The sequence below is a fragment of the Myxocyprinus asiaticus genome, chromosome 2, assembly GCF_019703515.2.
Source record: "Myxocyprinus asiaticus isolate MX2 ecotype Aquarium Trade chromosome 2, UBuf_Myxa_2, whole genome shotgun sequence".
In the NCBI taxonomy this organism is placed as follows: domain Eukaryota; kingdom Metazoa; phylum Chordata; class Actinopteri; order Cypriniformes; family Catostomidae; genus Myxocyprinus; species Myxocyprinus asiaticus.
In genome coordinates, this window is record NC_059345.1 from 38381782 (window position 1) to 38406471 (window position 24690).

Consider the following 24690-nt stretch of genomic DNA (forward strand, 5'->3'; position numbering starts at 1 on the left):
ATTTTTTTTAAATTATACACAGAAAGTGTGCAACACAACAATTCTAAGTTGTCTAATTTAAACAGTAGACTAATTAAAACAGATTTTCTGATTGTCTACTGTATTCGTGCACATAACGGACCAAAACATATTGTAATTAGAAAATCTTGACACTACAGGAATAGATCAAATGACACTTTTCATGATTAGTTAAAGGTGCAATATGTAAAAATTTTCATGTACACCTTTTTTTTTTTTTTTTTTGCCAATGTGTGACCGGCTTGTAACGCAACTTAAAAAATGAGCCCTTCCTGGACTTCCTAGGTTGCCTATTAAAGCCTGTTGACTGATTTTCATGCAAAGGGAGCGGGTCGCTTTTGCCGGGAAAATCCAAAGGATGTGACGTTTACGCGTGCTCCCGAGAGCCTTGCCTCAGACAGTAGCTTCTCTTCCGCTATTCAACAGCAACAACAAACTGCAACACTAGGTAACGTTATCTTAGAGATGGAATCCAGCAAATGTTTGGCTCCCAGCACAACACCGACTCCTACACAAACTCTGAGTAAGCCAAAAAAACAAAACATACCATCTTTTTCCAGAGCAGCCTGTATTTCTCCTGAGGTTACCTGTGGGTTTTTCTTTGTATCCCGAATAATTTTTCTGGCAGTTGTGGCTGAAATCTTTCTTGGTTTACCTGACCTTGGCTTGATATCAAGAGATCCCTGAATTTTCCACTTCTTAATAAGTGATTGAACAGTACTGACTGGCATTTTCAAGGCTTTCGATATCTTTTTATATCCTTTCCCATCTTTTAAAGTTCCATTACCTTGTTACGCAGGTCTTTTGACAGTTTCTGCTCCCCATGGCTCAGTATCTAGCCTGCTCAGTGCATTCACGTGAGAGCTAACAAACACATTGACTATTTATACACAGACACTAATTGCAATTTAAAAAGCCACAGGTGTGGGAAATTAACCTTTAATTGCCATTTAAACCTGTGTGTGTCACCTTGTGTGTCTGGAACAAGGCCAAACATTCAAGGGTATGTAAACTTTTGATCAGGGCCATTTGGGTGATTTCTGTTATCATTATGATGTAAAAAGGAGCCAAACAACTGTGTGATAATAAATGGCTTCATATGATCACTATCCTTAAATAAAAGACAGTTTTTTTGCATGATCGGTCTTATTTTCAAAATCAATGCCAAAATTTCACAATTTCTGCCAGGGTATGCAAACTTTTGAGCACAACTGTATATATATGTGTGCTTTGTATATTTTTGCTCATTAGAGAATTGCGTCGTTCCTCTTGCGTCACCTGTATCGAAAGCAAATGTGAATCAAGTATCCTGTGCACTGCACATGAGGAGCGCAATTTCTATGCCTATGAAGAGTGTTAAAAATCAGTCATTTGCAAGGCACCATTTCGGTTAGGATGCTGCCATAGAAGGCAACTTCCTATGTAAGCAGAAGGCAGCACACTAGGTTTTGGAACAGATCCAGTATAACTGTAGGATGCTTATGGATGCCAAGCAATATCACAACTTGGAGCAATTCAAATCAACTGATATGCTGTTACAGGTGTGTGTATATCGGCTATTTTAAAATGGCTTCAAACTTAGCTTGTCTAATTATATTTATAATGTATTACTGTTTTAAAGTGTGTAATACTGTTTGACTTGATCGTTTAATCATAGCATACTTTTTGGTTTCCATCCAATTGACACTAAATAAATAAATAAATAAATAAATAAAATTATATTAAAATGCCTTTCATTTGTGAAGTATTTAATTCACTGGATTATCTAATAATTGGCATTACCACATGGTTGCCACATGTAATATATAAAGCATTACCCTATTATTACAGTGAATACATCAATAGCTGACTTTGGTCATTCCTCTAGGTCCAGGTGAACCCAAAACAGGACAAACAACATTAAACAAGACAAACAGTGTTGCTCACCAGCAATTCAACACCAAACCAGATGCCGCTCAGTGCTCGGTCAGGCAGCAAGGCTCCTTTAAAGCGAACCACGCCTGGAAGTGGTTCATCGCCAGACCTCAGCTGCACTCGCACTTTCGATCCGCAGCCGATGTCACGGGCCCTGTCCAGACGTGCTCTGTTACACAGCAGGCTGTAACGCTCCTCACAGTTGGTGATAGGGAACAGAAGCTCGGCGAGCTTCTCCTCCAGCTCCATCACATCCCGCTCATCCAGGCTCAACACTACATTTGTCTGATCCAGGATCCGGAGGCTGCGCTTCCCCTTGCTAGGCGGGATTGTGCGGCCAAGGCTGTTGCGTTCCTGGCACGCCTGACCAAGGCTGCCGCGTGGGATGCGCAGGGTCTTCTGGCCTGGCTTTTCCACAGTGCACTCCTTCACCACAATGTAGAAGCGCCAGTCATCCCGGAAACTGCCTGCAGGCTTCTCCTGGCTCCATAGAGCAGAGCTCATGACTGCATAGCAGGAGTGAATTGATGACAGGAACACACGTCAAAGGTCAGAAGGTTGTCAGGGGTCAATAGGACCAGGAATAAGGAGCCTTCATGACCTTTTGAGAGGGATGGATGAACTGAATACACATAAAGAGCTGGAAAAGAGAGAAGGAGGGGATTCATGAAATGGAGAATGCATAAAGTCTTAAAGAGGAGGTTAGTCTTTTTTTTTTACTGTTTGCTAGAGTAACTTGGTCTATTATATATCTATGATAATAGTACTAGATCCCAGTATTTTTATTAGCTCATGTGTTTGTCACAGTCTGGAACAGAGAAAACCAACTTGTTTTTGGAAGTACCACTATTTTTGTTGGCTCCTAAAATTGCCAGCTCTGACGAATTCCCTCCTGCTACCCTCAGGGAAATAGCAGTGATTTGCTGGCACTTGCCATATTATTAACCTAATTAGCAACTGCAAGGCCTTGGCCGGGAACATTGTGCAAGGATGCTTGCATGTTTTTCTAATTCCACAATGTGTGATTCAACAAATTTAAACTCGAACTAGACTTCACCAAACAGCAGTGACTTCTTAGGCTTTGAAGAAGGATGCAGATATGCCTAAACAAGGTTAGAATGCAGTCACTTCACATAAGGTTGATGAATACGAAAAATATTAAAATAAAGAAAAATGTAAACATGAACAATGATGCTTAATGATTTTAAATGGCATCTGTTTCGATTTAATAATTTCCATGTGCTTCAAACAGAGAAAATAAGCTAATAAAAACTATAGATGGACTATTTTCAGTATCTTTTATACAAATGAATGAAATTAATGTGTAACAGTCCTGGTGTGTATGCTGTACACCAATTTATCGCACTTTGTCTGTGGTTCTGTTCTTAGCTACACAATGTTGTCCCAAACATTAGCCAAACAACAATGCATGAGAAAAGTGATGTGAATGGAAATACTATGGCGCCAGACAATCAGACCAGCCAAATATGTGCTGCAGAATACTGAGAGCTGTCTGTTTCTGCCTCTAACACAACAGGCTAGCTAGAAGGTTTAACCAGTTACAGTTGAAGACAGAAGTTTACATACACCTTAGCCAAATAAATTTAAACTCAGTTTTTCACAATTCCTGACATTTAACTGTAGAAAACATTCCCTGTCTTAGGTCAGTTAGGATCACTACTTTATTTTAAGAATGAGAATGTCAGAATAATAGTAGAGAGAATTATTTATTTCAGCTTTTATTTGTTTCATCACATTCCCAGTGGGTCAGAAGTTTACATACTCTTTGTTAATATTTGGTAGCCTTTAAATTTTTTAACTTGGGTCAATTGTTTGGGTAAGCCTTCCACAAGCTTCTCACAAAAAGTTGCTGGAATTTTGGCCCATTCCTTGAGACAGAACTGGTGTAACCTAGTCAGGTTTGTAGGCCTCCTTGCTCGCACATGCTTTTTCAGATTTACCCACAAATCGGATTGAGGTCAGGGCTTTGTGATGGCCACTCCAATACCTTGACTTTGCTGTCCTTAAGCCATTTTGCCACAACTTTGGAGGTATGCTTGGGGTCACTGTACATTTGGAAGACCCATTTGTGACCGAGCTCCATTTTTCCTCCAAACATAATGATGGTCATTATGGCCAAACAGTTCAAATGTTGTTTCATCAGACCAGCGGTCATTTCTCCAAAAAGTGAGATCTTTGTCCCCATGTGCACTTGCAAACTGTAGTCGGGCTTTTTTTTTTATGGCGGTTTTGGAGCAGTGGCTTCTTCCTTGCTGAGCAGCCTTTCAGGTTATGTCGCTATAGGACTCGTTTTAATGTGGATATAGATACTTGTCTATCGGTTTCCTCCAGCATCTTCACAAGGTCCTTTGCTGTTGTTCTGGGATTGATTTGCACTTTTCACACCAAACTATGTTCATCTCTAGGAGACAGAATGCGTCTCCTTCCTGAGCAGTATGATGGCTGCGTGGTCCCATGGTGTTTATACTTGCATACTATTTAGGGCTGCCCCTGTCCAAAGATTTTCCTAGTCAACTACTAGTCGTTAGTTTAAGCAATTAGTCCACTAGTTGTCGCATGTTTATGATATTAATTTAATTACTTAAATATATATATTTTTGGGGGGCATCAGAAAATGGTTTGAGTTCCAGGGCTAAGAAAGTATGTTACAAGTAACATTGCTAACAATGTTCTACATTCTACAGGAGAAGCAATTTATTTACAGGAGTCTGCAGTTGCGTGTGTGTTTATTTCATTGTTTTACTTTGTGGTAGATTGGTATTCTTTGCTAAACTTGTGTTGTTTGTTTACTGGCTTGAACTTGCATCGCTTAAACGTGTGTTGGTGTGTGTGCTATATTGTTTTGAATTGTCCCAGGGTATTCACTGCTAGATTTAGCATTGTTTGTCCAGTGTGTGTAAAAACATCGTTGTTTTTAGTGTCTATAAACAATGCCTCACTTGTTTTAGAGTATTTATTGCTAAAGTGTAACATAATTTATTTGTGGTGTACTGAAGTCACATTTGTTCTCGCGCCGTTCACCTCGCACGACCCATAGATTCGGTTGCCCATATGACTAGCTTTGTGCTTAGTAGCATTAAGGCGTGTCCTGCTTTTTTCACTGTACAGCTCATTAGCATTGTGTATATATTTGACATGAATGCTGATGCGGAAGCGGAAGTGGTAGCCCTCGTGTAAAGCCCTCCTCGTGTGAAGACCTACTTGTGTAAAGACCAACAAGTCTACCTGTGCGAGTCCATCGAGCAAGGACACGACAAGGTGCCACTCAACATAGCACTTAAGTATCTTTTAATTGCATCTCTTTTTTTATTTTCCTTGTACATACTAACATGTCTACTTCACAAATAACATATGCCTTCGAGCACATCCCTGTTATCTGTTACAGACAATTTACACGACATAGATGCAAGACAAAACGCAACCCACACAACCTACGGCCACTTTGCACTCCAGCACCTGCTCCGCTCTCTTTCTCAGTGGGACTCTGGAACTGCCAGTCAGCTGTGAACAAAGCTGACTTCATTCCAGCCTTTGCCACACAGTCCACCCTCAGCATCCTGTCACTGACAGAAACATGGATACGTCCAGAGAATACAGCAACACCTGCTGCTCTCTCCAACATCTTCTTCTCTCACACCCCTCGACACACCGGTAGGGGTGGGGGAACAGGTTTGCTCATTCATAACAACTGGACTTTTTCCAGCACACTCTTCTCTATGTAACAATACTACTTTTGAATTCCATGGTATTACTACAAAGCAACCCACAAAAATACATGTTGTTGTCATTTATCGCCCTCCAGGTCAGCTGGCAAACTTTCTTGAGGAGTTGGATGTCCTGCTGTCCTCCTTCCTGGAGGATGGTAAGCCACTTGTGGTTCTTGGTGATTTCAACATACACTAAAACAAGCACCAGGCCACTGATCTGAATGCTCTTCTGGCCTCATTTGACTTGGAAAGACTAAGCACCACAGCAACTCACAGATCGGGCAACCAACTGGACCTCATTTTTACACGTAACTGTACCAACTCAAATATTCTTGTTACTCTTTTACATGTCTCTGATCACTACTTTGTTCAATTCAACATGACTCTACCATCTACATTAAAACAGACTCCACCTTTGGTTTCCTTTCGCCGTAACCTCCGTTCTCTTTCACCCTCTCGCCTTTCCACTGCTGTCTCTACCTCTCTTCCCACACAAAATGTATTTTCCACCCTTGATGTAAACACTGCCACAGACACACTAAGCTCTACTTTAACAACCTGTCTAAACAACATCTGTCCTCTCTCCTCAAGGCTAGCACGTACTACACCTTCGTGAACATCGGACTGACCTCAGGGCAGCTGAAAGGAGATGGCGGAAATCTAAAGATCCAGCAGATCTAGGTAAGTATCATTCTCTGCTTGCAACTTTTTCAGATAATGTTAAATCTGAAAAAAACTTCCTACTACCAGAACAAGATCAACAGCACCACAGACACTCGCAGCTTGTTTAAAACATTCAACACACTTCTCTGCCCTCCTCCACCACCACCTGACACATCACTGACAGCAGATGTCTTCGCCACATTTTTTTACTAATAAGGTTATAACCATCAGCAATACATTCTCAGCACCTCACCCTGTCAAACACCCATCTCATGTATGCAACTCCTCTGTCTCTATGTTCTCTCCTCTGACTGACACTGAGGTGTCTAAACTCCTCCTCTCCAACCACCCCACCACCTGTTCCCTTGACCCCATTCCTTCCCACCTTCTCCAGGCCATCTCTCCACCTGTCCTACCTGCACTCACACACATAATTTACACATCTCTACTTACAGGCATTTTTCCCACTACATTTAAGCAGGCTCTTGTAACCCCACTGCTGAAGAAACCTGCACTTAACCCCACACAACCAGAACACTACAGAACAGTCTCTCTCATCCCATTCAAGGCAAAAACACTTGAAAGAGCAGTTTTCAATCAAATCTCTGCCTATCTCTCACAGAACAAGCTGCTGGATGACAATCAGTCAGGCTTCAGAAGTGGACACTCCACCGAGACTGCCCTGCTGTCTGTCACCGAGTCGCTGAGATCCATCCGTCCTGATTCTACTGGACCTTTCTGCAGCCTTCGACACAGTCAACCATCAGATCTTATTCTCCACACTCTGTTCTCTGGGCATCACAGGAACTGTGCTTGACTGGTTTAATTCCTATCTCTCAGGTAGGTCCTTCAAGGTAGCCTGGAGAGGTGAGGTGTTCAAGCCACATCAGCTACTTACTGGGGTACCTCAGGGTTCAGTGCTTGGGCCACTTCTCTTCTCTATATACACAACATCATTGGGACTCATCATTCAGGCACATGGTTTCTCTTACCATTGCAACGCTGATTACATGCAACTCTACTTGTCCAGTGCGGCCCAGTGACCGCTTGAATCTCTGCCTGCCTGGCTGACATCTTGGCCTGGATGAAGTAACACCACCTGCAACTTAACCCAGCCAAGACCGAACTCCTTGGCTTTCCAGTCAACCCTGCTGTTGAACACAACATCACCATGCAGCTGGGTGCAACTACAGTAATGCCTTCCAAAACGGTCAGAAATCTAGGGGTAACCATCGATAACAAACTAAATTTCACAGACCACATCTCAAAGACTGCAAGATCATGTAGATTTACACTCTACAATATCAGGAAGATAAGACCCTTCCTCTCTGAATATGCCACACAACTTCTTGTTCAGTCACTTGTCATAACTAGACTGGACTACTGTAACACTCTCATTGCAGGGCTCCCTGCATGTGCAATTAGACCCTGCAAATGATCCAGAATGCAGCAGCATGTCTGGTCTTTAATCAACCAAAGAGAGCACATGTTACACCACTCCTTGTCTCTCTTCACTGGCTGCCAGCTGATGCACATATCAAGTTCAAGGCTCTGATGCTGGCGTACAAAACAGTCACTGGGTCTGCTCCAGCATACCTATAATAAATTCTGCAGAGCTATGCGCCCACTAGAAGCCTGTGGTCGGCTAAGGAACGGCGCCTTGTTGTACCAACACAAAGAGGCACCAAAACACTTTCCCGGACTTTCAGCTTCATCATACCACGGTGGTAGAATGACCTTCCCAACTCCATCCGTGAAGCGAACTCACTTTCTGTCTTCAAAAAACGGCTAAACACACATCTTTTCCATGAGCACTTAACCAGTCACTAAAAAAAAATAAATAATAAATGTCCTTGTTGCACTTTAATCTGTTTTGAATGCTATTCTGATGCTAGTGAAACTTTGTAATATGGCACTTTTCGTACCACTGTCTCCTTAAGATGATTCGCTTATGTTTTTTCCTCTTTTGTAAGTCGCTTTGGATAAAAGCATCTGCCAAATGAATAAATGTAAATGTACATTAGAGAAATACTAAACCGTAATAATGAGCCTTTAAAATATCAATTTTACAAGCGCGCGCATGAAGCGAGCCACAGTGACACCGGCAAAAGCGGTAATGATTCTGAATGTGTCTGAAAAACCAGCAAGGAGACTGTCTGAACATTTTGTTAATTTATAGAGTGAAATGCACATTAGGGTTGTGCCGACAGACAATGATCTTGGGGATCAACAATGCTCAGAGTGATCGCCAATAGCTGATGCCTTTGACGATGTCAAGACAATATTTGACTCGTTTTCCCATTAAAGTATTAAATAATTACTATCATTATTATTATTAGGCTATTATTATTATCAAATTAATATTACAAATAATTTGCCCGCAGAATAATTCTTCGCTTGAAGAAACACACTTTATTATATTTTTAAGGATAGATGACAGAAAAACCGTCTATTGCGCATGTATAACATGCTGTTTGTACGGATGCGTGCAGTCTCGTGGAATGCGCATGTAAAAGGTTCTCACTCTTTCTTTGTTTCAGTCTTCTGAATTTTTTTTTTTTTTTTTTTGCAAGAACAGGTTCATCTATGAGTGCTGCAAATGACCTCAGACATCTCAGCTCAGGAGGTGCTTTGAGTTCAGTTTGCTTTATTTCCACAGAGCAGTTCATTTAGATCACAACTCTGCAGCCTATTCATCTGTGATTAAAGCATAAAATAATACAAAAACATGTTCACCTCGAACCATGATTTATATTTCAGTGATTATCATCATCATTATAATTATTATTTTTACATTTATAATTGTTTTTATGTCTTCACAAGTAATTTTCCGCTGGCATGTTTAGACAGAGACTTGCCTGACGGTAAATGATAGGTTACTTATTTTATTTATTTTTTTTATCACTTCATTATTTTAATTGCTTTTTCATTTCATTTGGAGTGCAATTTGAATTTAGAAATGTATTTGTTTCTAAAGTTTTTCGTTTTTTAAATAAATTAATTTAATTTTCAATGCAAAATCACTAAAGCAAGAATATTCACCGACCCCTCAGCCAGGGGTTAATTGGATATTGCAATAATTGGATATTGCGATATATATATATATCGTGAAGGAGGGAACAAAACGAATTTATTCACACACAATGTATTTTCCAGGACAATGAAATACCAACTGGTAGAGAATGCACGGATGAAGTAGGTTCTTTGCCAGAGAGATGTTGTCCTTCACAACTATTGTAAAGCCATCTTTCAAAAAGTTGAACAACACACATTTTAACTGCACTTAATTTTTTCCAGTTTCATTTTAATTTTTAGTTAAAATAAATAAAAAATAAAGTTCAAAGTTTGAAATCAAGGTGTCTTGCTTTATTGTGTAGGCTTAACCCTAACGCTGCTTAATGAAAATTACCCCATAGTACCACCTAGCGTCCAACCTGCGAGTTTTTTTTTTCCTGCGACAACCGGCCAATCAAAACTTGATAGACCAAGACTCTTCTCATTGACTAACGTTTGGTTGACTATTGGGGGCAGCCCTAGTACTATTGTTTGTACAGATGAACATGGTACCTTCAGGCATTTGGAAATTGTTTCCAAGGATGAACCAGACTTGTGGAGGTCCACATTTTCTTTTTCTGAGGTCTTATTTGATTTATTTAGATTTTCCCATGATGTCAAGCAAAGAAGAACTGAGTTTGAAGGTAGGCCTTAAAATACATCCACAGGTACACCTCCAATTGACTCCAATTAGCCTATCAGAAGCTAATTGGCTAAAAGCTTGACATCATTTTCTGGAATTTTCCAAGCTGCTTAAAGGCACAGTTAACTTAGTGTATGTAAACTTCTGACCCACTGGAATTGTGATATAGTCAATTAAAAGTGAAACAATCTGTAAGCAGCTGTTGCAAAAATTACTTGTGTCATGCACAAAGCAGATGTCCTAAATGACTAGCCAAAACTATAGTTTGCTAATATTAAATCTGTGGAGTGGTTTAAAAAGGAGTTTTAATTACTTCAACCTAAGTGAATGTAAACTTCTGACTTCAACTGTACTTAAGACAACAACAATTCAGTGTCTTACAATCATATAACTAAGGTCAGGGTTTTTAACAATGGGTCTGTGGATCCTTGGGTGTCTGTAAAGGTACTGCATGGAAGCCAGCAGAAAAGATAAAATGTTTAACTTTCTTTAACCCTAGAAGAGATAGGCAACCTTACCCCCCTAAAATGCATATGTTGGTTTAAAAAAGAACCAAGTGAAATCTAGATGCTAATTCTTCATAAATTGTTTTCAAGGCAAATTTATTGTAATGATAAATGTATTAATATTTACATTTTTCAATGGTTGATATATATTTAAATTCTGAAAAGTTTCAAACACATTAAAAATAAAATAAGACTTGTGGGTGACAGTGTAAAAAGGCTGTATAACAGTAATATGGGAAATTTCCTGTTTCATGTTTGGTGATAAAATATTAAATTCTCATATATAAACTCAGCAAAAAAAAAAAAGAAAAGAAAAAAAGAAATGTCCTCTCACTTTCTTTTTATTTTCAGCAAATTTAACATGTGTAAATATTTGTATGAACATAAAAAGATTCAACAACTAAGACATAAACTGAACAAGTTTCAGAGACATGTGACTAACAGAAATGGAATAATGTGTCCATTTCTTCATACTGAAGTAACAATCAGTATCTGGTGTGGCCACCAGCTGCGTTAAGTACTGCAGTGCATCTCCTCCTCATGGACTGCACCAGATTTGCCAGTTCTTGCTGTGAGATGTTACCACTCTTCCACCAAGGCACTTGCAAGTTCCCGGACATTTCTGGGGGGAATGGCCCTAGCCCTCACCCTCCGATCCAACAGGTCCCAGACGTGCTCAATGGGATTGAGATCCGGGCTCTTCACTGGCCATGGCAGAACACTGACATTCCTGTCTTGCAGGAAAGCATGCACAGAATGAGCAGTATGGCTGGTGGCATTGTTATGCTGGTGGGTCATGTCAGGATGAGCCTGCAGGAAGGGTACCACATGAGGGAGGAGGATGTCTTCCCTGTAACGCACAGCGTTGAGATTGCCTGCAATGACAACAAGCTCAGTCCGATGATGCTGTGACACACCGCCTCAGACCATGACGGACCCTCCACCTCCAAATCGATCCCGCTCCAGAGTACAGGCCTCGGTGTAACGCTCATTCCTTCGACGATAAACGAGAGTCCGACCATCACCCCTGGTGAGACAAAACCGCGACTCATCAGTGAAGAGCACATTTTGCGAGTTCTGTCTGGTCCAGCGAAGGTGGGTTTGTGCCCATAGGCAATGTTGTTGCCGGTGATGTCTGGTAAGGACCTGCCTTACAATAGGCCTACAAGCCCTCAGTCCAGCCTCTCTCAGTCTATTGCGGACAGTCTGAGCACTGATGGAGGGATTGTGCATACCTGGTTTAATTGTTGTTACCATCCTGTACCTGTCCTGCAGGTGTGATATTCAATCCTGTGCAGGTGTTGTTACACGTGGTCTGCCACTGCGAGGACAATCAGCTGTCCTTCCTGTCTCGCTGTATTGCTGTCTTAGGCGTCGCAGTACGGACATTGCAATTTATTGCCCTGGCCACATCTGCAGTCCTCATGCCTCCATGCAGCATGCCTAAGGCACATTCATGAAGATGAGCAGGGACCCTGGGCATCTTTCTTTTGGTGTTTTTCAGAGTCAGTAGAAAGGTCCCTTTAGTGTCCTAAGTTTTTATAACTGTGACCTTAATTGCCTACCGTCTGTAAGCTGTTAGTGTCTTAATGACCGTTCCACAGGTGCATGTTCATTAATTGTTTCTGGTTCATTGAACAAGCATGGAAAACATTGTTTAAACCCTTTACAATAAAGATATGTTAAGTTATCTGGGTTTTTACAAAATTATTTTTAAAATACAGTGTCCTGAAAAAGGGACGTTTCTTTTTTTTGCTGAGTTTATATATATATGTGTGTGTGTGTGTGTGTGCAATTTGCTACACTTGCACACAACATATAAATATGAACATGGTTATTACATAACAAATGCAAACTGAAAACAATCAATGTATTACAAGAATAATACCAATGTTAAATATACTGAATACCATAGTAAACACATATGGGTCATACAGTATAGGACAGATGTATTCTAGGGGTAGTGATGCAAATTCTCTTAAAGCTAAATGTAAAAAATAAACAAATTCAGTTCTCATGGTCAAATACACCTTAAAGGAATATTCTGGGTTCAATAAACGTAAAGGTTTTATGTCATTTTTTGCATAATGTTGGTTTTCCGACTCTTCTTTAATAAGCAAAAAAACGAAGTTACAGTGAGTAGCGTGGGCAAATTTTTGGAGGGCTTTTAAAGGTAGAAATGTGATGCTTATAATTTTATAAAAGCACTTGGTACATTAGCCTAATTCTTCTGTTAAAAGTTGTGTATTATTTAAGCTGTAAAGTTGTCTACATTGTTGTTTTTCTGTTGTTTTAGGGTTTACAGCATTATGTCTTAATGGCAATAAAGTTTTAAAATTGTATATAGCTTAACACAGAAAAGGTAAGCAATTTTATCACACTAAAATCATGTTAACACGCATATTTTTTACATCTTGTGGCTTTACCTTTAAAACAGTGAGTATTTTAACATTTTTCAGATTGGCCCCATTCACTTCCATTGTAAGTGCCTCACTGTAACCCTTTCCTTTCTTTTAAAGGAAAGGATGGACAAGTTGAAATTATTTTTTATGGTAATCAACATTATGTCACAAATGCTGTCGTTTGAGCTTAACTTTTATGAACTTTACTTAACTTGTACCCAGAATATTCCTTAAAATGAGGAATACCAGGAGTGGCAGATCAAAAGACCACTTCATGTAATAATTATAATCAAAAAGTAGACTGCTGTGCAACTTTTGACCCATATAAGCATTCTAAGGCTAAAAAAAATTAAAATGACACTTCTAAATAAACATTAACAAATAAGTATTAAATTATTTGAATTATTTAATTATGTAATACTGTTATTTATAAATGTTTTATTAAAGTTTATAAATTTATACTGTAAGTCTTCACAAGTAAATCTAGTTTTGTTTTGTTAATATTTGTCCCTGGGTCTATAAAGGTTGAGATTAGAACCTCTGACCTACGGTATTAAAGAGTAAATCGCTAATGCAGCTGAACATCCCCATTAAATCTTTAGGTTTGTGTCATCAGGGCCTCCTTGAGTTTAGCATACTGAACGGTTCAATGAACATGAAATAGGCATGAACATTCTGATCACTGATCAGCCTTTGGGCTCTGAGGGTGTTTTCATTTTTCTCCCCACTTCTTTGATAGAAACTGTGCTAAGGAATGGCAAATAATACTTTCGATAAGAGGGACACATCAACAGTGACCTCAATATTACAATTACCGGCTGAACACACTTGTACAACACACACAGACTAAATGATGTGCCACTGCTTGGTTTTTTCCCCAGCAGCAGGGGAATTCACACTGTGAATTAAATCACCCTCTGAGCTTCCTGTATGCATATATACATACCACTACTGCATAATGACTAATAACAGAGTATAAGTTGAGATGCAGAATGCTCTGTTGAACAACATTTCACTAAGATTGCATGTCAATTTTTTATTTTTTTGTTTGTTTGTTTTTTAGGTGTAAGATGAGGCAGTGAATGAACACCCAGTAGTTCAGTTCAGCTGTTCTTAAGTAATTTGGCCAATCCTGCAAATGTCAGTGGTGATCAAGCCTAAACACTCTGTCGGCATAAACAGCTCTCATATGTTGTTGGTGTAGGAACTGGCACATTATGTGCTCTGACCTGCAAAAGGCAGCGGTGTTTGCCTCTAAACAATCCAGGGACTCTCCAGCTTTGAGCAACATACTGATGTCGACTTATTTTCATTCCATAACACTCGCAGCCATTAATTTACGACAGGCAGTGATCTGTGAAGTTCAGAAATGCCACATTCTACACAATTTATAATGCATGGTCAACACAGGAAACATGCAGAGCTGGAAGCACCCACCTGTAATGCCAATGCTAGACCACCGTGAACATGCTATTACAATCACTGCACACATTACGATGTAATGAACATATCACATTAGTGATGTGCATCTTCTCTAGTGACTATTCTCCATCACTAGACTGTGACTGATGAATGAAAAGGATGCAGTAGAGATAGACAGGCCTTACACATAATTACAATGGCGATCAGGTTCAGGGTGATCTGCTAGCAAAACAAACGATTAGCTTCTCGCTGTTACTCACACTCCTAGAGGTCGGTGTAGAGATAAACAATTGTCTAAATAACGTGTACTGTATAATCAATGGATCTTGTTACAGTTCCAGATCTAAAGCTGATCATGCATCAGATTCACTGTACAGGAGGTAAACAGGTGACATCAGCCTGGGATGCTCACTCTTTCTTTTCTTCTTACCTGACGTTTCAATATCCCGGTTTTATCCCGTCCGTCTTCGAAATTGGAAAGCGGTTATTCTTTCGTGGTGCTATTAGTGAAGACGGTGTTTATTTGACATTGTCGAATGGGCTCTGCTGAAGCCAGTACTGACTCCACTCTGCAACACAGCCGGTTAATGGATAGACAGCCGCCAACCCGTGAACTATAATCCCGCTGGAAATAATACCGATGATCACAGGCGAAAGAGTGGGGGAACACGAGAAGATCCGGTAACGCTGACACAGCCTAGCCAGTCGTTTAAATTGAAATCAGTGCGACATTATTTACAGTGTGTGGTTGTGTATGTGATAGTGAAACCGAACATGTTATGCTCCAGGAATACAACTTGCTCTCCTATTGGCGAATGAGTGACGCATTCAGTTCTGATTGGTCTTTTTGATTCACTTTTATTAAGCCCCGCCTCTTGGGGTTTTCCAGTAGTTTGTCTGAGATGTTTGAGGAACAGGCTGTTCGACAGGCTGTACAGTTTATTCCCTAATGCTATACATGTAAATCTGAAATGCATACTGCAAATATGATGCGTGTTTCAGTTAAATGTAACAGAAAATACATTTGGCTTGTTATTTTTATTTTTTGCAGCATGTTTTGCACAAATGAATCTCTTAATCTGTGAACAATACAGTAACTGTTCGCCTTCCATGTTATTTTGTAAGAAAAGGAAAAAACAAATACAACCATGGCTACAGTGCAACTAAATATACTTAATGGAAGGTGTAATTAAAGCAAAGGTGTTCAAAACATTGTTAAAAAAAAAAAAAAAAAACACCCTTAAAAAGTAGCATACCCTTAAATAAACCATGTTTACAATAAAAAAATAAAAAAATGAAATACTGCACATCCTGTAGAATAACCGCAAACTGGGATACAACCTGACAAGTGCTCCAGTGCTCCTTCTGTGCTTTGAGACTTTCTGATTGGTACCCCTGATTATTTACATCTTAGCTACAATTGATATAAAAAGTCTACACATCCCTGTTAAAACTGTAAAAAATGAAACAGACAAATCATATCAGACTTTTTGCACATTTCATGTAAAAATTACAACCTATGCAATGCCACTGAAAACCAAAGTGACACATTTCAGAGAAAAACAAACAAACAAAAAAACTTAGAATAACTTAACTGCAAGTGTGCACACCCTTTTATAATTGGGTATGTGGCTGTGTTCAGAATCAACCAATCATCAAGCTCATGTGAAATAGTACACACCTGTCTTCACCTGAAGTGACACCGATTAGCTCCAAATAAATCTCGCCTGTTCTTGTAGGATTTTTCTGACATCTTGGTTGCATGCTACTACCAGACCCATGGGCCACAAAGAGCTTTCAAAGGATCAATGGGATCTCATTGTTAAAAGGGATCGCTCAGGTGAGGGCTACAAAAAAATTTCCAAGGCATTAGATATACCATGGACACAGTGAAGACAGTCATCAGTAAGTGGAGAAAGTATGGCGCAACAGTGACATTATCAAGAACAGGATGTCTCTTCAAAATGTATGAGAAGACAAAGAGAAAACTGGTCAGGGAGGCTGTCAAGAGACCTACAGCACCATTAAAGGAGCTGCAGCTCTTTCTGGCAAGTACTGGTTGCTCCCTACATGTGAAAACTATCTCCCGTATTCTTCATCTTTCTGGGCTATGGGGCAGACCTTTTCTGATGAAAAAACAAACAAACATCCAAGCCCGCAAAAACCTATATTCAGTCTCCCAAAACCATGTGGAAAAATGTGTTATGGTCTGATGAGACCAAGATTGAACTTTTTGCCCAAAACTGTAAAAGGTATGTTTGGCGCAAAAACAACACGGCACATCAGCAAAAGAACACCATATCCACGGTGAAGCATGGTGGTGGCAGCATCATTCTTTGCGGCTGCTTTTCTTCAACTGGGGCTTTAGTGAAGGTGGAGGGAATCATGAATAGCTCCAAGTACCAGTCAGTTTTGGCACAGAACCTTCTGGCATCTGCTAGAAAGCTGAAAATGAAGAGATCTTTCACCTTTTAGCTTGACCATGATCCAAAGCACACATCCAAATCAACAAAAGAATGGCTTCAGCAAAAAAGATTACTGTTTTGTAATGGCCCAGCCAGAGCGCAATTTGACAGATCTGGAACGTTTTTGCAAAGAAGAGTGGGAAAATATTCCCAAGTCAAGATGTGCCAGGCTAATAGACTCTTATCCAAACAGACTGAGTGCTGTAATAAAATCAAAGGGTGCTTCAACTAAGTATTAGTTCAGGGATGTGCACACCTATGCAGTTAGGTTATTCTAAGTTTTTTTTTTCTCTGAAATGTCACTTTGGTTTTTTTAGTGGCATTGCATAGGTTGTAATTTTTACATTAAATGTGCTCTCATTCTGATATGATTTATCTTTGTTTCATTTTTTACATCACAAAAACCTGCTGTTTTAACGGGTGTGTAGATTTTTATATCCACTGTACCTGTACTTCTGAGATTTTAAAAGGACAATGATGCACATTGAATATAGGATTTGGTGGCAGGCATTACAGAGTCTTCTTGCCTTCAGAAGGTCAATCTGCTTTCTTGCTTGCTCAGCTCCTCTTCTTCCTCTGGGCTCAGATTATTTCCTCTCAGCCTTCAAGAGCACAAAGCAAAGAGCATTTCTATTAAGGACATTAATATTATTTACATGATTGACAGGGCTGGGTATTACATATAATAAATATACTGTGTGTGTATGTATGTGTATATATATAATACAATAAAACGTTTTCAGATCTCTGTTCTCCTATTGACATATAGGCTATTCTCTTTGCACTGACATGTTAAAGATTTTTAGCTCATGTCTACAGAGCACAACAGTGCCTACCCACTTTTTCGATCGCCTGGCTTCCGGAAGTATTTTTCCCATTCATTTTTCTCATTGACTTTTCATAAAATCCTTCATAAAAGAGTTGTAAGCCATTAACCAAACCAACCAGCTCTGAGGTAAATCTCAACATCACAAACTTTGTTTTGAGGCAAAAAAGTATTTGAAAATCATACAAAGGTACAACACTGTGTACCTACCATCTTTCATGAGGGAACAAACTACAATCCCATGAAGCATTGCTAAAAACAATGGGAATTTATAAAAGTATTGATTTCAGATTGTTGATTATAAGTATAGAAACAATGTTTTTAAAAAAAAATTTTAATGTTTATTACAAAATATTCTGATATGTACAAATAGGTAAGTAGTAATGGTGAAGAGACACCGACTCGATTATGTCACAGTGTGTCATGGCAGTGGGCAGTCGCTGTGAGGCATGTTTCGCGGGCTTGGTTGGCCGTGGTTCTCTGATTGGTGAAGCTTTCTCTGCTTTCTCTGGGTAATGCAGTTGTTTACCATGAATTCCACTATTAAACACTATTTTGAAACAAAGTTGAAATAACACATACAGATGGCATCAATGGAAGCATACACCATCGGTGAACAACCTCGTAGCTCAAGGTAGGTCTGACTTTATAAGTTTATCAGTTATCGTTGAAAATCAATTAGTCTATATAAAAAAAAAAATGGTATTTTTACTTCTGGAGCCAAAGTGTTGTGGTCCATTTGCTTTAATGTCATAAATATGCTAGTGTACTTCTAAATGTTTACAAATTTCTCTTTCAGCAGATATTTGCATTTAAAATTTGCAGTATCTTCTGGCTAAATAGACTCAAAATTGATTACATCAATCATAATTCTTTCTAGAACGAGAGATTCGTCCTCTGCCACCCGGACTGAGGCGAGTCACTACACCACCACGAGGACTTAGAGTGCATTGGGAATTGGACATTCCAATTTGGAAAAAAAAACAAAAAAACATAGAAGTACACAGTCATCAAAAAAGTATGATCTTACCAGACGTCCTTAACAGTAGAGTTCATTTTCAGTGCCTCTATGAGACACTCAACCCCATCCCTGCTGATACAGTTTTTGTTTAGCCTGAGAGAGAGTTTAAGAGAGAGAGCATGTAAATCTGACTTTGAGAAACATGTTTTTTTTTAAAGTGTTTAATAAATGGTTTACCATAATTCCTGCAGAGTTTTGTTCTCTCTGATGAGTTCAGCCAGAGCGCATGCACCTGCACTGCCCACACCATTATCTACCAGACTGACACAAAACAACGCAAACATTATTAATACACATAAAAAGCTAAATTTGCTGTTTTCTAGAGTAGCTCAGCTATTTATTAAGTTTGATCTGATTTGTCAAGCAAAAAGACTGGACAACTTCTTTTTCCTGTGTATTTAGCATGAAAGCTAGCTGCAGATTACAAAGGAATTATTCATATATGTCTACAACTCAGGATTATGGTCATATATAGAGGATTACCTGAACCATATTAGCGATGTATTATTCTTCAGAGCTTTTGCCAATGCCTCAGCCCCTCTGTCACCAATTTTATTACCCCATAACCTGGAAATAAACAGCATAAAAATTCATTTTCCTCAGCAACTGCCATTACACTACAAGATTTAGGACACTTATAGCTGCTATGGCATATTTTCCACATAGACACATACAACAATGCATTCTTCTCATTATTGACCTCACCCCAGAAACTGCAAAGACTGGTTGCAACTTAAGCCTTCAGCAAGCTGCTCTGCTCCCTGTGACGTGATGTTGTTATTTCCAAGCCTAAAAAGTTGTTATAAATTTGTAATGAGCAATGTGTTTCTACATGAGCAGTACAACCCAGTGAGATAATACTGTATATAAAATTGGAAAGATCAGTACCCTAATGGCTAAAACTAGCAATTAATAACCTTACATGAAGCAAGCACTGACCTCAAAGAGATGAAGTTCTGCTTTGATTTCAACAGCCTAGCTATGAGTTGGGTGCAAGCATCTGTAAGCTTGTTGTTGAAAAGTCTGTGGAAATGTTGAGATATTAATGAAACCTGATATTCTAAGTATAATGATAAAATGCATAGTTGATAGGTGTTTGATATTCTCACGCTATTTTCTGGAAGCTTTCACAGTTTATTCCCTTTTCCACAAGCTTCCGGAGTCCTTCATCTGATATGTTATTGTTTCTTAAACTGTGGGGTTCAGAAATACTTGTAAATCCATTTACTGACAACAACTAAAAAGATGATGTCAAACACTACCAAACTGCACAAAGCCTAAACAAACTATCAGTCAAAAACAGTCACAATCATCAGACTTCTGATCTTACTAGAGAGAGTGACAGATATGAAGACATGGAAGAAGCTGCTCCACGCCCGTGTCTCCAACAGAATTGTTGTCCAGCTGAAGGCCAATAGGATTCTGCAGGTGTCTCAGCACGTACGTCAATGCAGTACACTCCACAGGTCCAATGTTACAGTAGGTGAGCTTCAGGTGTTCAACCTCCAACTTAGCCATGGCTGCTTGAGCAATTGTGTTATTTTGCATTTCATAAATACATTTAATGAGCCAAACAAAACTTGGCATGGCATGCATGCTCTTCTTTTCACCCTCTACAGGACGAGGAATGGACTTGAAATGTCTCTGCATACCTTTAGACAAGGACTTCACTACTTGCTTGACCTTACGTTCTCGCAGAGCAGCAGGACAGCAGTGAAGGAGGAGGTTATGGTGCCGCTGTGATAATAGGCCTGACACAAACTGAGCTGTAATCTGGAGGTTTGGTATCTCTGTCAAGTTGGATTCTACCTCATCCTCTACTGAACGATCAATACAATGTCCCAGACACATATGAGACCGGCCTGACCTCTGCCTATACTGACACTGAAAGAGTTTTGGGATAACAGATCGATCATTGTTACAATTTAAAGTGACATACAGAGCAGCAAAGAAACACTGTAAGGTGATGTGCAGAAATTCATAGCGTTTGCAGTCTGTCACAGACAAGTCATTGCAGTAAATTAGAAAACCTATACTGACATCCTGTTCTGTGACCCCATTTCTTTGCAGCTCATATCCTGAGAACACATAACAAGAGGCTTCTAGACCTTCCAAAGCCAGTTGTCCAAGTCTTAACACTGTGTCCAAGTGTTCCTCCAACCAGCCCTTACCCAGAGCTCCTTGGGGATGAGGTGACTTCCGCTGGAAGAAATGCTGTAAGACCAGGAGGTAGACATCAGTGATAGTCTGAGGAATACCATCCTCACCACCCAGAAGCTCATGGTGGCACTTGGTCACAATCCAGCAGAAGACTGGGATGTGGCAAAGGCCTAGCAATGTTGTATTACCCTGCAGGGATTCTATGACTCGTTTAGCCAAAGCAGGGTCATTGTGATGTTTCTTCACAAAGCAGTTAATATCCTCAGGGGAAAACCCCTTTAGGAGCACTTCTTTGCGTAGATAGCGTTTCAGCGATGGGCCAACAGCCTGTGGCCTGCTGGTGACCACCTTCTTAACACCCTTCATTAGTGTCCCCTGCAAAAGGTTGAAAAGCAAAATAGGTACAGGTACTTTCTGAGTGGGGCAGCAGTTACGTTCTTCGTCTGTAAAACCCTGTTTAAACTCATCAAGCCCGTCAAAGGTAAAGAGGACTAAATGAGGGTGGTCTAGGATAAACTGGAAAACTTCTTCCTGACCTCGATCAGGCCAGCAGCAGTGCAAAAAGAGGAGCTCTTTAAGGGACAGCTCTCTGTGCTCTGCATTGAGCTTGCGACAACTGAACGGGAAAAGCACGATAATGTCTGTGTGCAAGGCTTTTCTTGCCCAAAGCAAGTGGAGTCGCTGAAGCAATGTGCTTTTGCCACTACCTGCCTCCCCAGACACAAGCACAGTGTCAGCATCTTCATTAAGAGTTCCCACAGGGCCCACAACATCCTCCAGCCCTAATGTTGTAGTTTCACCAGAGCCATTCATCACTTCAAGAAGTCCATCCATGTAAATGTCATCCAGGGAGAAACGTCCTGTCCCACCGTAGGTGCTAAGAAAGTGGGACTGTGCAGCAACAGAGCTTTGCAGCTTCCTCTGATAGATCAGACATTCTGGAGAAGCAGACAATAAGATTAGCAAACAATAACAAAAAATCTATTTGAAGTCAAAAGACAGTAGTAACTTCTAAGCCCTATTTGGACAGTAATTGTTTTACATGGGGACGTGAGATATTTTCAGCAATTACAGGGGCTAGTCAGTGATTTTATTGCCATCCAAATCCGAAATGTCGGTAATTAATGTGAGATAAATTTCCCGGCCGAATTACCGATTTCTCAAAAACAGTGTAAAACAACTACAGTATGTCCCTGTAGTTTCTTGATTAGTTTCAGGGTGCTTCGTAAGAATAATGGCTTGCACAGATATGTGAAAATGAACACTATGTCTGCAGTGCTTTGAAGCGCGGTTTCCAAATACATGCTTTGAAAACGCAAAGTGCTTCATGTTTACTCTAGTTACACTTCAGCATAATTCCAAATATATTTTTGCATAGCCTGTGGTTGATAATGTATTTACACAAAGGATGCAGTTTATGGACTGAGAAATTTTCCTCAATATGGAACAAGCGCAACTGAAATCATGTGATCATCGACTAGTGGCAGAACTAGTCGACTAGGGTTTAAATATTACATTTATTACAATATTACATATAACTGACAACATGAGAAGCACATTTCCGGGTTCACAGGATGACAAAACTTGCTTGTCTCCCATGAATAAAGTGATAGTTAAACTATCTATAGGTCATGGTTTATTTTTCAATTATTATTTTTGTTATGTTTATATTTACAGTTATATTTATGATGTAATTTATTTTTTGACCACTTCGTTATTTTGATTATATTTTAATTTAGTTTGAAGTGTAGAAATATTTTTGGTTAATTTTTTTGGGTGTTTCAATAAATTAACTGTATTTTTCAAAATCAACATCGACAGGTAGAAATGAGGTGCGTGCCGATACAGTCACTGTTAATACTAGCCGTGATTTGTGTGTCAGCAGATGAAAATGATTAATATTACTTACATTCTCTATAATTTAACAGAACCTACATCCATATCATGAACCACATTTTCAATGCGTATAAAAGTAGCATCACATTCAACAAGGACTTAATGCACAAAATAACGTCCATATTTCTATTCTTCTAATTCATTGCATATGATCCATTTATACTACCAACTTCTTATGAATGTGCTGTCTTTGTTGCTGGTGCTTGAGGGAATGGACTTCTATATACTAGGATGCAGATGCTGCAATAACCGGACAAGAACCTCAGAATTAAATTGCACTTGATCCAGCCCATTAGCGCATGCTAGCACAAAAATACCAAAACTCCGTGGTCATACCTATTGACTTTGCGCTTATGACTTATGGCATAGCGCTGCACTTAGCACTAGCACTCTTAAAACAGAGTGAAATCTAAGACAAATGTCTAAATGTCTCATACCAGCAGAAAGTTTAATTTCTTCATCTTCAGGATTTGGCCTTGTGGGCTCTGTTTGCTCTAGATACTGAAGTAAGGTCTTTGCAGCAGTTTCCCCTTTAAACCTCACTTGGTCTAACAGCCTTCGAACCTACACATTGCAACAAGAGCATATTCTTGTTCATTCATTTCCTCAGTTCAAGGAATTTCACAATAAGAAAAGACATAAAAACTATACAATATGTATGTAAATTATGTTTTATAACATCCCAACATATGTTACCTGTTGTGAGGGTGTGTATACAGGTAGTTGCACCCCGTCGCAGTCCTTGATGGTAAAACAGCCAGTTGTCAATAAAACATTCAATGCTTCATCAATATTATCTCTAAGCTTTCTTACTAGCACTGGCCTGTCAATTAATAATACGGAAGTTCCAGAGGATGGTCTAATTTTCTCCATTACAGCGCATCCTTTCCCAAAGCACAGCCCATCCTTCTGCTCCTCAGGTAAGACCTGGTGAAATGCAGCCAAGAGAAGACTGCAAGCATCTTCTCCTTTATCATAGACCACATCTAGAAGCTGTCTGGCGTTGGAACATAGAGGTTTCTCAGCAACTCGAATGCATAGGTAATCCTCCCAGATAAGAACCTCCCAAGCCAGGAGCAGGTCCAGAACACAGTCCAGAGGTTCAGCACTGCCTCCACCACACAGGGCTCCCAGAAGCTCTGCCCGCTGTTTTAGGACCAGCTGCTGAGCGTTCATACTTCAACTGAATTTTGGAGTCCTGGCTCAGAGACACCAGTCAGAATCAGAAGTGAACTAAACAGCAACCCTGACGTCAAAAATCACATCACTAAAAGAGAAACACTTATAAATTCATATTATGATATCTATTATTCATTAATAGTGCTTAAGCATTGGTACAAGTAACAAGCCCTGTATATTAAGGAGCTCGTTTCCTCATTTTTTGCCAAAAAACGCCCTTGTCTAACTTGATGTGTCCCCGCCTTTTATTCTCCTTAAATTAAGTATACGCACCTCTTATCATTTGAAATAATTTGCGTGGTATGTCTAGATGTGTAATATATATATATATATATATATATATATATATATATATATATATATATATATATATATATATATATATATATATATATATAGTCAGCTATACTTTTAGTTAAACAGGCATTTTATTAATAGTATTTTGAATACATACTCCGCAGAGATTTCAATGTAAAACTTACCAGACATGCTCGAAAATATCTTCTGAACTCGACAGTCTGCCTACTTTAAAGGTTAATGTATCATTAATGATATTATACGTGTACATGTTTCCTAATTGAAACTTGCATTTATTAACAAATGCGACTTTGTCGAATTTGAAACGCGTAACATTAATATATGTGCGAAAGGAACACGCGATTGTAAAAGTTTCTGTCAATTCGATTTTCCTTGTTGATTCATCATTCCAAGGCTGTTTGTTACCTTGGAATTGGAAAACAATGATACATGCTTATCTGTCGTTGGAGTCTGCAGGCTAATACACGGTTATGAC

General features: G+C 39.4%; 2 protein-coding genes across 8 annotated transcripts in view; both read right to left on the minus strand.

The window, feature by feature from the left end:
- Nucleotides 1-15142, minus strand: part of LOC127450064 (ubiquitin carboxyl-terminal hydrolase CYLD-like) — a 37572-nt gene extending 22430 nt beyond the window's left edge. For 3 of the 4 annotated variants that reach the window (XM_051713809.1, XM_051713801.1, XM_051713793.1), the window contains exons 1-2: nt 14781-15142; nt 1945-2572 (exon numbers count right to left, since the gene is read on the minus strand). In XM_051713809.1, the coding sequence (XP_051569769.1) occupies nt 1945-2436 (492 nt within the window). In that variant the 5' untranslated portion in view covers nt 2437-2572; nt 14781-15142. The remainder of the gene's footprint in view (nt 1-1944; nt 2573-14780) is intronic. The other variant, XM_051713818.1, reaches the window with a different exon arrangement.
- Nucleotides 15143-15192: 50 nt separating this feature from the next.
- LOC127450049 (nucleotide-binding oligomerization domain-containing protein 2-like) lies at nt 15193-24684 on the minus strand. Of its 4 annotated transcripts, none has more exons than XR_007898904.1 (11): nt 23415-24161; nt 23156-23282; nt 19993-21760; nt 19772-19855; nt 19602-19685; nt 19368-19451; nt 19146-19229; nt 18840-18923; nt 18672-18755; nt 17263-17417; nt 15193-16795 (listed from the first exon to the last, which is right to left on the minus strand). XR_007898904.1 is itself a non-coding variant. In XM_051713778.1 (11 exons), exons 2-11 carry the CDS (start codon nt 23892-23894, stop codon nt 17345-17347), a joined length of 2952 nt encoding a protein of 983 aa, XP_051569738.1. In that variant the 5' UTR covers nt 23895-23916; nt 24380-24684; the 3' UTR covers nt 15193-17344. The 4 variants fall into 4 exon arrangements, 3 of the variants coding, with proteins under 3 accessions (XP_051569738.1, XP_051569728.1, XP_051569724.1); XM_051713778.1 differs by adding an exon at nt 24380-24684 and having other exon boundaries at nt 15193-17417; nt 23415-23916; XM_051713768.1 differs by adding an exon at nt 24380-24684 and having other exon boundaries at nt 15193-17417; nt 23415-23964.
- Between the last annotated feature and the right edge of the window lie 6 nt (nt 24685-24690).